We start from the raw sequence: 13,891 nt of genomic DNA, 5'->3' as shown, positions 1-13,891 counted from the left end.
GCTGGTCGCCAAAGGCGGCTAGTTTAAAATAAGAGAAAGCAGACTATGAACTTTTCAGAGTACAAATATTGATTAAATATTCTATTGGTTGGAAATTAACCAAAATTTTGTATTCTTTCATAATGACTTCAGAGGAAATAATTCCACAAAAAAAGCATTTTTGTCCCTTTTTAAAATTTTACCTTTTACCAGTTTCATTTATGTACAATTTTTTCTTCTGTTGTTATCTTTTTAATTAAAGAAGGTGATTTTAGATAATGAAATACATAGGCTTGCTTCTTTGCCATGCAACGATACGGCTTTAAATATTTCTATCATTAGTTTTTAATTTCTCTTTTTTTTAATGCAATTTCTTTTGACTAGGAGTAATTTAAAGATATCTAAAAGAAAACATAAGTTCATCGCTCAAATGGAGACAAATACTAGGCAAGTAAAGATCCGCGAGTGAATGAAATAATTTTTATTGTTGGAAAAACAAGAACACATCAACAAAATTCTTTAGAAGAAACTTTAATGGCAAATGATTACCAATTTAATCATCTGTTATTAAATGATTCATAATAGTTCTAATATTTTTTTTAACTTTCATCAATTTCTGTAGCTCTGGGGTCATGGTCACCTAGAAGAAAGGTCTTGATTTCAAGATCGGATGGGGCAAAGTTCGAAACCAGATTGTGAAAATGATTCAGATGCTGATGTAGGCCTAGTGCACATTAAATCTAATGCCGAGGGTTAACCGTCCTCTCTTTAGTATGGAATGAAATTTAAAGGTTGGAGAGGTGGTCTACGATTGTATTCACCATAGAACAATTCTTCGAAATTACCTAGTTGTTTAGAAAATTTCCCTCGTTTTGCTTTATAATGGAAAATTAATTTAACAAAAGTAAACTTCCAGTTCTTCAAATTTTAATAATCTGCAATGTGTGCGTAGTATATTGACGTAACAAGTTAATGTTTTCTGGAAATTTGTAAATATAATTATTTTCTCTAGCATTTTCGAATAGTTATTCGAGATGCTATTTCGAAAATGGCAAGAGGTGTTAAACTAGCGATCTGCACATTCTCAGATCTTAATATCTCGGTGATAAAAAGCCAGATAAGTGACTTTTATTGGATAACAGATCGAAAGGTCCAAAATTATTATGCAATCTATTTGTATAGCTTTAGATATCCATGGAACCACAAAATTTACAAAAGAAGAACTTTCTTTTCAGATAATATTTTCATACTTTCTTTCAATATGTTTGCATTGTCATAACGTTCTGAAACCGCTTGAGAAACATTTCTTGCATATAGATAAGTTGTATTATTGCTCTTTATTTGGGTAAAAACAAAGATTAACTGAAAAAAATTGTTTTTCATCATAGAAAAATATTTGCCTATAAATTCTTTGCATATGTATACTAAAATTCAAATTAAAAAAAAAAGATTACCAATTAATTACGCCAGATAACAGAATTTCCTTTAATTTTTATTTTATGAAATAAAATAAAATATAATATAGAAATTTTTTGAAAAATTAAAATTTATGATAAAATAAAAAATAAAAATCTTGGGAAAAAAACTAGGGTTTATACAAAAAACGACCTTTTGAAAAACCGGTCTTCAAATTCAAAATGTCCACACAAAAAACGTTTCTTTCGTCATAAAAAAAATAGAATAAGGAAAAATATTTAATTTAATTTATATAAAATAACAAAAACGAAATGAATATCAAAGTCAAAATATAAAAAAACAAAATTAAGGATTATATATACATATTACTTACACAAAAATTTCAAACAATTTTTATATTATTTTCACTAATTTTAATTTCTCCTAAGAAAATGGGATTTTAAAAACATAAAATATCCACTGAACGGTGGTAAGTCTTGTTCTTCTTTTGGACGCAATATTGTCTGAAATAGAAAATACTCGTTTACTAGCTGCTAAGCTTGATTTTATAGTTTCCATGGCATCAAGTAACGAATCTAAATTTTTTTTTTTCTTTTATTCGTTACCTCTAGTCTAGTAATGAAAATTCAGCTTTCAGTGTTTTTGGATTTGTAAGTTTTTCTTCAGAAATTTATGAATTGATTTTTCTATGGCTGCTTTTAAGAAAAGCATTACTCTGATGAGCAGTTTCTTCGATTTACTCTTCATCAGAATCGTTTTTCACGAAAGAATTAGGAAATATTCTAGACAATATCTTTCCAGATAACTTAATAATTTCGGTTTTTGAAACTTAAAAATGTACACTAGAATTCTTCGCTGAAATAAAAATATTTTGTCGATATTCCAAATATAGCAAAAGAGTTGCTAATTCTACTTGTCTTCTTTCTTGAATTCGTACTTCTAAAGCATATAATAATTTCAAACTTATTTCAGTGTTTAAATTTTTTAATTCATTTAACCGAAATTCAAATATGCCTTCACTTGTTAATAAATTGGCATCCCATCGCCCTAAGCCTTCAGCTGCTAGATAAATCGGTCCCAACCAATAAAATACTTTTTAAAAGAAGAAGAATATTCAAGCGTTCCGGAAAACCGGTTTTCTTAATTTAAAAACTGGTTTCCAAATGTGACAAATTTACTTTAAAAATCCGGTTTTTTAAACCTTTGAAAAAACATCACTACATCGATTCTGGATATTGCTTTCCTAAATCACTCATATGACTAGAAATAGCGCATCCACTATTTTTATTTATGCAAAACGATTTTATTTATGTTTGATGACAGCTGTTTATTTGTTTGTTTTAAATGTCTTGTGATACTGTAATATTCAAAAATTTCTTACATTAATTTTAATCTGTGAGCTTTTAATTTGAACTTTTAGTGATAATCTGATGAAAAACTTCATATTCCTCCTCCGGCCATCATTTCCTTGCTGATTTTTTCCTTTCTGATCATATTTAAATGTAAGATCTTTAAATATTAAATGAAGCATTTATAAATGAAATATGTAAGTTCATTTAATATTATCACTTAAGGGGAGGAATCGAGAATACATTTTAATTGTTTATGATCGTCACTTCCTTTCTTTTTCACACGCATTTTCTTTCTCGAGCATTTGAAATATTGATGATTGAAGTATACGAGAAATTCAATTTAAATCGGTCATTTTCATATGAAACATTACAAATCAAGGGAATTATTTTAATATTGTAAGGGGCCCAAATGAGGTGCAGTGAAATTTAAATTGTTTAAAAGCAGGCTTTCTTACCTTTTTCACAAAAGACGTCGTGTGTGTGTGTGTGTGTGTGTGTGTGTGTGTGTGTGTGTGTGTGTGTGTGTGTGTGTGTGTGTGTGTGTGTGTGTGTGTGTGTGTGTGTGTGTGTGTGTGTGTGTGTGTGTGCGCGCGCAGTTGAACTTCGCTTCATTTCTACAAATAAAAAGCGGTAAGAGGTGCGTCAGTCTACATCGTGACACAAGAGCAAAAGAAACTGAAATTTTTACTATGATAGTATGAGTGATTTTACTATGAGATTTTGATAGATTTTATTGATAATTGTAGACTTAGGAAAGGGATTCTTAGGTATCTTTAAAAGAATGTTGTAAACATCTGGGATTTTTCTCTTCATTCGCAGCATGAGAAAATGCTGAAGTCAGCATTTCTATAGAGCGCCTGTCGAATAAATTAAATAAAAAAGTGGGAATTGGATCAGGAAATAAAAGAACATTTTAGAATGAAGTTAATAGGGACTAAATTAAGATAAAAATATGGAAATTAATTAAGATTTAAATTAAATGTTAAAATTTATATTTAATCATAAAAACTAAATGTAAAATGAAACACTGACTTATGAAATATAAAAGTAATAATTTTTATGGTTCTTTATTGTGTAACTTCATAAATTTAGAAAGTTGTTTTAATCTTTCGAGGGAATCAAGGAAGTTGTCTAGCTATCTTAACTTTTATGATTATTACTCCTTAAGTCTAATTTAAGAATTTTGCCATGATTCCAAAATTCATATTTCCTATTACAGTTACCCAGATCATTCTATAAGGAAATTTACCATATTTGCCATACTCAATTCCATTTTTCAGTTATTGTTTTATTATGTACAGCTGAACAGTTCAATCTATAACGACCATGTGCTAAATTCAATCTAACCAAATAATAAAGCAGTATATTTATAATCGGACACTCAGGTATCCGATTCAATCCAGTATTCGGCATGTCTGAAGGCTTGATGCACTTTAAATCTGCCATTATCAAGTTGAAATGGACTGGTAGCTTAGTGAATTGAACCACCATTTTCTTCATTTGATATAATTTTTTCGATCTCAAAATCTCCATATGGTTTCTACATAATAAAAATTAAATCAAATCAAACCAAACCCATTCCCTTAAGAAGTCGTACATTTAATAAACCTTCTCAAACTCTGCTACTGGCAGTGTCCTTAGAGGAAAGAAGCCAGAAAAAAATTTGGAAACCTGCCGTGCTCTTTTATTTTTTAAATTCATTAAAGGGCTTTTTTTTCTTTTGCTGAGTGCTTTGACCCATATTTGCCATTATCACTCATAATTGATTTTAACCCCTTACCTGCGGAGGATAACTTGCGAGATTCGGCCCCCAGTGCCAAGTATACGTATATAGTTGCGAGCGAGACGTATATATACGCCAGGGGCAGTTAACACATTGACTTAGGAAGACGTATATATACACCCGCGGCAGGCAAGGGGTAAATTCCGAGGCGATTCATTGAAAAGAGAAAGACAGCGACATTTCACTTCAAAGATATTATAAGTTACTTGCACTGAAGTTTTACTTTAAGACAAGAAATCACTACTTTAAAGGAAGGAATAGAGCTCATAATTTCTGTTTTAGACAATTTTGTTGACGCTTTCTATTAGGAAACCAAATGGAATAATTGTAAGGGATGTTCTAAAATTAACACAAGACTTAAATTTGCCACCATTCTTGTAGTAAAGTATTGGAAACTTGGCAACTGATACTTTAGGGTTAATAAAAATGGATCGTTACACGATAAAGCATGTTAACTCAAGATTAAAATTAAATTTAAAAAAAACACAGTTATTTTCCTTTAAATTGTTATATTTTTATTGAGCCGTAAAGTACACAGGATAGGGTTATGTATGGAATAAAATAGAGCAAATTTCTTCCACGGCTTTGCTGGCACAAAAGCACCCCTTTGTCGAACTTTACAACGAATGGCAGCAATAACGTTTCCAATCTAAAAGTTCCTAGGAACGCTGCAGCAAATTAACGGAAATATAGAAAAATGTCAATAAATGCAGTAAAATGAAATGTATGCAAAAAATTTAATCGAAAATAATGGAAGTAAGCAGAAGAAATATGTGCAGCAGGAAATTAACAGGAAAGATCGAAATACAGTAATATAACAAAATGGCGACTATGTAACCCCAAACAAAGTGTAACCCCGCCACCGAAAAATTACCAACCTCGCAAGGCGCCAAATGATTGCATTTCAAGCTTATCCCTAAATATTTCTGAATATGTGCTATAAAAAATTGTTTTGTAGTTATTTTTGACGATTTCTAAATATCTTTTTAATCCCGCATGACATTTCCATGTCATATCGAGTGGAGGCTAGACTTAAGTCTAAAGCTAATTTTTCCTCTTAGATGTTATGCCACGGGCAAGGTGTGCGGGTACTGCTAGTTTTACATAAATGTGGTTAAATTTCGTTGATGCAGTGCTTAAATTCCTCCTTCAATACATGCGTTCTTGTGGGCTTAGACCTTTGACTTCAAATAACCCCATAAGAAGAAATCCATTAGTGTTAAATCTAGAGGGTCAGTTCTCAACTTTTTGAACTATGGCCACCAGACTTTCATTATTTACGAAATATTGTTCAGCAATGAAAACACATGGTTGTATCGTGTAACGCTCCATATTTACAAACCCTAAACTATCAGCTATCAAATGATTTTTTAATATTGTTGTCAATACTTTACTGCACAAAAGGTGGCAAATTCAAATCTTGCGTTAATTTTGGGACACCCTTCGGAATGAAACAGTTCTCAAATATTAATGAAAATAATTGAATAATAGGTTCTCATTCATTACATAGATGAATTCATTGTGACTCGTATATTTTGGCGTGTCCTTTGCAGCTCAGTGTGATATGATTTATCATCATAAAAGGAAAATTAACTGTTATTCTTCTGCTTGTTCTGGTCCACAGCTGGGAGAGCAATTATTTACACGCTGATTTAATCCTAGTATCGAAATCGGACATCGAAAGAATAAAAAATTATTATTATAAACTTTCTATTGTGGCATATCGGTAGGTGGACAAATGTACAGAAGCCCATCATAAAAGATACTTTGAAGAGGAAATGTTAAAAGATAACATTCTTTTAGATCAAATAGAATAAAAAGTGAAAATATTACATTCCAGCCTCGATTCACTGTAGTGTTAGTTGTTAAGACAAGCCTATTCGCATAAAAGGACCTAACAACATTGTTACAATAACTTTACGATATTGTCCGGCATTCAGAATATACAGCAATATCGTATAGGCATTGTGCTGGTTATCTCATGTTAATAGGATGGAGTACCCTAGGCGCCATCGTTTAGCCATTAAATTACTAATTTGTTTTTTAGAACACTTATGTTGATAGGATTCTGCATTTTCTTTTTCAAAAACCTGTTGAATCTATTTTCCTTCGTTCTATTATTACAGTCAAACAAGATTCGCACCATCGTCAAGGCTAAAGGCTTGTGGTATCCGCACGTGCAAGGAAAAACATTTGCCATGTTCCGCGTTGACAAGTACCACCACCTGATTTCTATCCTCTCCACGCTAGGTCCCAGTCCGGACTGGATCGTGGGTGTGAGTGCCCTCGAACTTTGCCTCAAAAACTGTTCTTGGGTAGCAGAGCGGGTCATGAATCTTTACCCCTGGGATGCTGGGACGGATAGTGGAATGACTTACACGGTAAGTACAAAATATTTTTTGAATCTGTTACTGTGTGAATGAAGTATATTTTAATTGCATTAAAGATACCGAATTAATAAATCATATCATAATATAAATCTGATAAATAAAAATCGGAAGCGTGTCATTGCTTTGTTATTCGTTTTTCCAAATTTTATAATCCTTCAAACTGTGTTGTTCCCGTGAAATACTGGGAATTTTCAGTTAAACTGACTTGATTCAAAGATATCTATACAGAAGTATAATAATCAGAATAGTACCAAACCATGTCAATGAGACAAGGGGGATATATGGGGGAAGAATCGGATTTGGAAAAATGTAATTATAAATGTCACCAATAAGGCTAAATGTGTCAATGTCCAATGCCAGATGGACAGCATTTACCTAAAAGCAGATAAATAAGTCACAATAACGAAAATGCTATCATGCGTCATGCTTTATTCAGCACATTCAGATCTCGTTGCTCGTTTTTAAAGTGACCGCCATTTTATAGAATCGTATTACCCAGCTTCAGCACAATGTTCTCTGCTATTAAAAAAACATAGTAGCCAAGTAACAAATGAGTAGACAATAATGTTGTAACAAAGAAAATGTATTATACGTCTTTTTTGTGAAAAAAAAATTAGTGCAAATTGATAATTCAAAATACAATCCATTACTAGCCATTAGTTATAGCTATCTTTCTGCCAGCTAGTGGTTTACATATCGAAAGAATGATACATCTTTAGAAATTATTGACGAATCGATTCCTTTTTAAGCATTCTCATATGAATGGAAAACTATTCGAATTAGCCAAGAATCATTGAGCAAAATAAGTGATAATCCGAAGAAACAATAATTGGAGAAAAAAAAATGGGATGCGTTCGCTCATCCTGGTTTGGCGCTTCAAACAATTCCTTGACAAGTTTTAAACATGTGCCGAATGTAGTTTTACTGAAAAATCTTTGTTTTCTTTTTATAGAAAGGCGAAATTTTTAAATCCAATTTTAGACTCAGATGCTCGCCAGCTCATAATACATTAAATCCAGATGATCTCACCAAATAAAGAGCATGAGTTTAGCGCCATGAATATTCGACTTTGTCGCCATCGTTGGTGGTTAGCTTAGTCTGCACTTTGACTTTTTGCTCTACGAATTATCATAGCTTATTTATTTTTAAAAATTTGTTTTTCAAGCTACACTTAAAGGCTGTTTTGTATCTTTTTTACTTTGATCGGTTATTTTTCAACGATTTTGCAATTGAAAGGTGTGCTGTAATAAGGAGGTAGCTCCAATTATTCAAGTTTTTAGAAAGCCGCAAAAAACGTTTGAAAATTCTGAATTACAAATTGTGTGAAAATTTTTGTTTTGATCAATCTTCTTAATTGTTCCTACATATTATGATAGTATTTTCACTAAAAAATATATTTTCCAGATGACGTGGCATATGTTGAAATGTTGGAGCTACCGCTTTCTTGCAACCAAATTGGTAGTCTGTCTACCTTTTATAAAAAAATTTCACAATAAAAATGCATTTTACTATAATATTATTTTATTTAAAGTAAACTAACAAAATATACATACAACTTGGCTTTAAAAACGAAAACAAAATCTGTAACATCCGGCTCATCTGCTGTGTAGTCGGATTGTAGGTAATCATATTATTTTGTGGGACGAACTTGTGAGCTAGTTTTTTTACATCCATTTTGCGCTCCTAAGAGGGTGGTAGTGGGAGTAAGATAGCTGCATCTTTTTTAACATTAACGGAGTAATGTTTTGGATGTTATATAGTCTTGTTACAGAGCAGTCCAGAACTCTCTCTGCATAATGTTTCCTGTATTAATTTGGAATGTTTCATAAGAAAAAACTCTATATTTCGTTATAAAAATACTTTTGTTACCATTAGAAATGATATAAGGAGTTTTCAGGAAGAAACCTTTTAATCAATGAAGTTAAAAATCATTCTTTGGGTGACTTGAATAACGACAAATTTTTCACTTGTCTTCCCTATGATACCAATATATTCGCCGGCGTCCTGGCATAGGGGTAGCGCGTTTTCCCCGTGATCTGGGCGTCCCGGGTTCGAGTCCCGGTTTGGGCATGGTTGTTCTTCTGTTGTTCTATCTGTGAGATGTGTGAATGTGCCCTCCTGTAAAAAGGGGTTGTGCAAGCGAATGAGTGATGCGTGAGTGGCAAAGTCGTACTCTTGGCCCTAGTTGGCGCTGCTATAAAAATAAGAGACGTTCCCCCTCAGGCTTAAATCGCTGTCTTCGTAACAGTGGGCTTATCCGTGGCAAGTGCCATAAGAAACAAACAAACAACCAATATATTCACATGGTATAAAAACTCTTTCTGATTTCCTTGTACGTTTTTCAGTGTTTTCAAAAGCAAGATCGATGAGGGGAAATGGCGGTAGCTCCAGAAGCTACCTCTAAATTACAACAAACTAATGCGTTACTCAGCTCAATCGCCTGAGTAACATGTGAAATAACGATTGGAGTTGCATCTTTCTGGCACCACACGAACAAAGAGTTTTTACTACATGATAGTACATGTAACTCCAAATTCCCCTAATTTGGAACTACATTTTATTTGCAGCAAACCCTTCAATTTTTTCTTATATCTAACTCAAAACTTCATGATATAAGTATTCCATTTCTCATTTCAAACTCTTCGACTAGCTGAATGATCCTCAAATACAGTGTCAAATCCTTTTTTATAGCGTCGAAACCAGTACTCATTTAATGAAATTGATGTAATTATAACCTTCTTTATAAATATAAACGACATAATCTTTCAACAGCTTCATTTGACTTTATTTCAAATGGAATCAAAAACGAAAAAAATCTTACAGGCTATATTTTATTGGCACAAAATTCAACATATTCAGTGGTCGAAGAAACAATTTAATTAAAAGATCGGCAAGATATCACATACAAATTGCTAAAACCAGATGATGACGCTTTCAATTGAAATCAGCAAAAGAACATGATTGGATTTAATTCAGTACGACATACGCCTTTGAAAATCCTTTAAAATTTGCGCACATTCTCAATAGTGCTAGATGATTAATTCAGCCTAAGGCTCTTAACTAGTGACTTCTGAACTGCATTGTCTTTTCCCGGAAACTTTTTTTCTTTAATATAAATTACATTCTCGTATCATGTTTTCTTTTTTATTTTTAAACTTTTACAAACTTTCTAATCAACTTGTAGAACAAAATTCTACTATTATTTACTTTCAGTCATCCGGAGAGTAAGATTTCCTCTGGAATTTCTTTGTAAGTATGATATTATAATAAAATTAGCCCCATTTTTCCAGATTTAATCAATTATAATCGATCTGTAGTATAACGTATTATTTTAAGTAAGAAGAAGCTCGTAATTCTTATTGTGAGGCTGTACTATTCTGGTTGTAAGGTCTTAGCTTCGGAACTGGAGGATTTCAGATTCGAGATCAACTTTCATCAAAGAATCGTCGTATAAGCGGTGTTGGTGCACGTTAAATTCATCGGGGCCAAACGTCCTCCCGTTGGTATGGTGCAGAAATTTGACGAGGGAGTGACAGCTCAGGTGTTGTCCTCGCAATCTGACTAAGGCCCAAAATTAAGTAAATACTAAATTAACCTTAGTGTAGCCTCAAAATGGGACATTATATAATAATTGAACTGAAAAGCTTAATAAGCCTGTCGTTCCATAATGCGTTTCATATATTTTAAATACCGAAAAGAAAACGCAATGCAATATGATTTATCGAGTCAATATCTCTTATAAAATTCAATACAAAATTATCGAATAAAGTATGGGTGAACATCCCCATCGTCTTTAAATATTCATGAGAGATGTTACAAACTTGTATATTTGGAATTCTCAATCGTAAAAAGGAATACAGTCATTTTAGTGTTGAATGCGCAAACTCTGTATGTGAGGAACTTTCTCGGGGCTTTTCCAAATGAATTCGAAGAATGTCCTACTGGATATTCCGCACCACACGTCCTCTGGTGTGGTGTGGAAGTTTGTAGAGGGGGTGCGAGTTCTGATGTCGACCTCTTCATCTAACCAAGGTTCAAAATTACGAGGTCCTTCCCAAAATAGCTTTATTGTTAATTTAAAAACGGGAAGTTTATATAAATGAATTGAACTGAACCGTAAATCTTATTTGTAGTTAAATAATCATAGTGCTGCCATCCGACTATCCTAATTTTCATAATACTTCTACGTGAGGACTTTAGAGTCATTATGATATTTCATTTGTCTCAAAAAAATGTACTAGCTGTTCGAATGATTGTTCTCAATCAAAAAAATATTCGCTATGAAAATATGATATTAAATAAAATTAACTAACTTAAGAGTTATAATTAGACGTTCATAAATTAACATAAAGGTTGGTAACATTGTGGCTACATGAGCGAAGATGAGCTGTCAGTTTTCTTTGTTCTATAGAAACTCACATAGCTGCCAATACGCACCGAGAAGAAACAGTCAATAATAATCCGCTTTCTCGTTTCTGAAGGTTTTGTAGAAGTCAAGATAAATCGATGGCTCCCCACACAAGTTATCTAAAAATGTAAAGCAGCTAATTATTTTCTTATAAGTTTTTAAGGGAGAGGCGATGGGGAATATGAGAATAAGTCAAAAATTATTTATACTTTTGAAGGAACTCTTCTTGCATTGTTAACACTGACTTAAATCTTCGCTTCAGACTACTTTGATTCTAATTCCACCATTTTTTTTTCTTCTGTTGCAAATATATCGTAACCATTATATTAGAAGTTTTTAGCAAATGGACGAAGGGTTTTCCAATTCCTCAAATCGGAAGGTGTCAACAATTCCCTATTGTTGAAATATAGGAAAAATTACAGAGCATAAAATTGTGTTTTTGTAAATCGAAAAGTTTAAAAGTGGCCAAAACAAGTGCAACTCAGGAAGAGGCAGGTTGGCCATCAACCGCCTCTACAGATGACGACATTCAGCAAGCGCAAGGCATGATTCTGGATAATAGACAAGTTACGCGAGTTTGTAAAGTCTGCAGTGAATTTTTGACATCTTCCGATTGCAGAAAGATTACAGATAATTGCTCGTTGTTAATCGTGGGTATAAATTTTTAATGGAGCGACCATGATCGATCTCAAACAGAAGGAAGAGAAACAATGGAATTCTGATCAAAATTTAATAGTATTACCTCTACATTATGAATTTTACCCTCTATTATTTTATTGTTATAATGTCAGAAAATTCATGGCAAAAGTACAAAAAATAGTTTGACTTACCACACAAAAACTCATCGTATATGAACGGTAAATCAGAAAGTATCTACAGTTCATTTTTGAGCAATAGGCAGACATATCTAGAGGTTGAATAAAAACATCACTTCTTGATATATTCCCATGTCTTTAAGATGCTTTATTAAATCTACTAACAAGTTTGGGCATTTCCTTCAATCCAAATATTTTGGATTGTATAGTTCTTAAGTGACGCACAACATTTTGCAGCCGGGATAGCCTGGTTGGTAGGGCGTTGGATTCACATCCCTTGGATTGTGAGTTCAAACCACGCCCGCCGAAGACTTTCCGTGTGCATGATGGCTGGTGCACTTATAAATCTGTTGTAGCTACAAAACCCCCCAAGCCCACCACAGAGGGTACAGAAGTCTAAATTACAATCTGTGGTGAGTGAATGAAATGTATGAATGAAGTCTTCCCCCTAAAACGGGCTGTGACGCATGAGTAGCTAATACGCACTTCTGGTTCTAGATGGCGCTACTGAAAAAAGACAGTAGCACTCGTCTTAAAATCGTTGATTTTGTCAGTGTATTTGTCTATGACAAGTGTCATAAACAACAACACGTTAACTTCGTTTTTTTTCTTCAGAGAATCAATTTTTTCTCGTTTCAGAGTCGAAATATACCTTCCATTCCTCAAGAGAAAATCCGGCGTATCACTGCCTCGACCCCAAACAACTTGCAGTCGCCCTTCTACGATCCCTCCGGTGAACCCATGAAGCCTGTGGCGAGGTTGACCGTCACCAGGCAAAGAGTGTATGACAAGAACTGCTCTGATTATGAAATGTTTGGATACTCCACTGCCCCATACACCAATCCGGAAAGAAACTCAAGTAAAGCAGCTCTTATTTACAGTCAATCTCTCAATAATGGAAATTAAATCTATTTAACTCTTCTTTGTATGGTTTTTCTTTTTTTTCTTTTAAAATAAATTCGGGGGATATAATTCATGCTCTAGATTAAAAGAAAAATGTTTAAAAAAATCCTAGCATAAATATGTAATATTAATTAATTAAAAAACAGTATGAATGGAAATATCCATCAACATACAAATTTACGTGTTAAGCTCAATACAATATCTTCAATGTCCCTCTCTTCTAAATGTCTCCCCTCATTATCACTTTTATTAGCAAAACAATCTCAGATTAGTAATAAAAAATATTCAATAAATCGTACGTATCTTCCAACCACAACAAACAGCGGAATGACAAGTTCAAACATATTATAATGATTGTGATATTTAATTTGTTTTACAGCTACGTTCCTTATTATGCAATAGTCCAGTCAATTTACATTGCACCTGTTTGGGTACAGTTTCTTGTTCACTAAATGTTATGATAGAAATTTCCATCCTCATGCAAAGAAAGGTTAAATGATTCTTATTTGTTTATCATAAATCAATTATTTATTTTGAGATTTCGCTTTCCTACTCACGTATACTTGTAGCATCTTATTATTCCCCCTTTTTTGCTGTGGTCATCTATTAGCGAGTAGCAAAGAAGTACTGTAATATTTAAAAACAAAGCTATATCTGAATTTATTCATTTTTGATAATTGTTTATGAATCGTAGTATGTTTATTTTATTATAACATTTACTTATAATTTCTATTTTTGAAATTAATTTTTGTGCTATTAATTATATAATATTGCTTGAACTTGTATTTTCTTGTCTTGTCTGCATCTTTTTCACCATATAAATACCTTTGTGAGGAAATGAAGTG

The 13,891-nt window shown here is 32.7% G+C and overlaps 1 protein-coding gene across 1 annotated transcript in view; it reads left to right on the top strand.

Moving 5' to 3' along the window:
* LOC129988196 (spondin-1-like) overlaps positions 1–13,891 on the top strand; it is a 59,281-nt gene that overhangs the window by 20,227 nt on the left and 25,163 nt on the right. Inside the window, exons 7-8 of the mRNA XM_056096353.1 lie at positions 6,657–6,911; positions 12,783–13,002. Of these exons, the coding sequence (XP_055952328.1) occupies positions 6,657–6,911; positions 12,783–13,002 (475 nt within the window). The remainder of the gene's footprint in view (positions 1–6,656; positions 6,912–12,782; positions 13,003–13,891) is intronic.

Source organism: Argiope bruennichi, chromosome 10 (assembly GCF_947563725.1).
Source record: "Argiope bruennichi chromosome 10, qqArgBrue1.1, whole genome shotgun sequence".
NCBI classification, from domain to species: Eukaryota; Metazoa; Arthropoda; class Arachnida; order Araneae; family Araneidae; genus Argiope; species Argiope bruennichi.
This window is presented reverse-complemented; position numbering and strand designations above follow the sequence as displayed.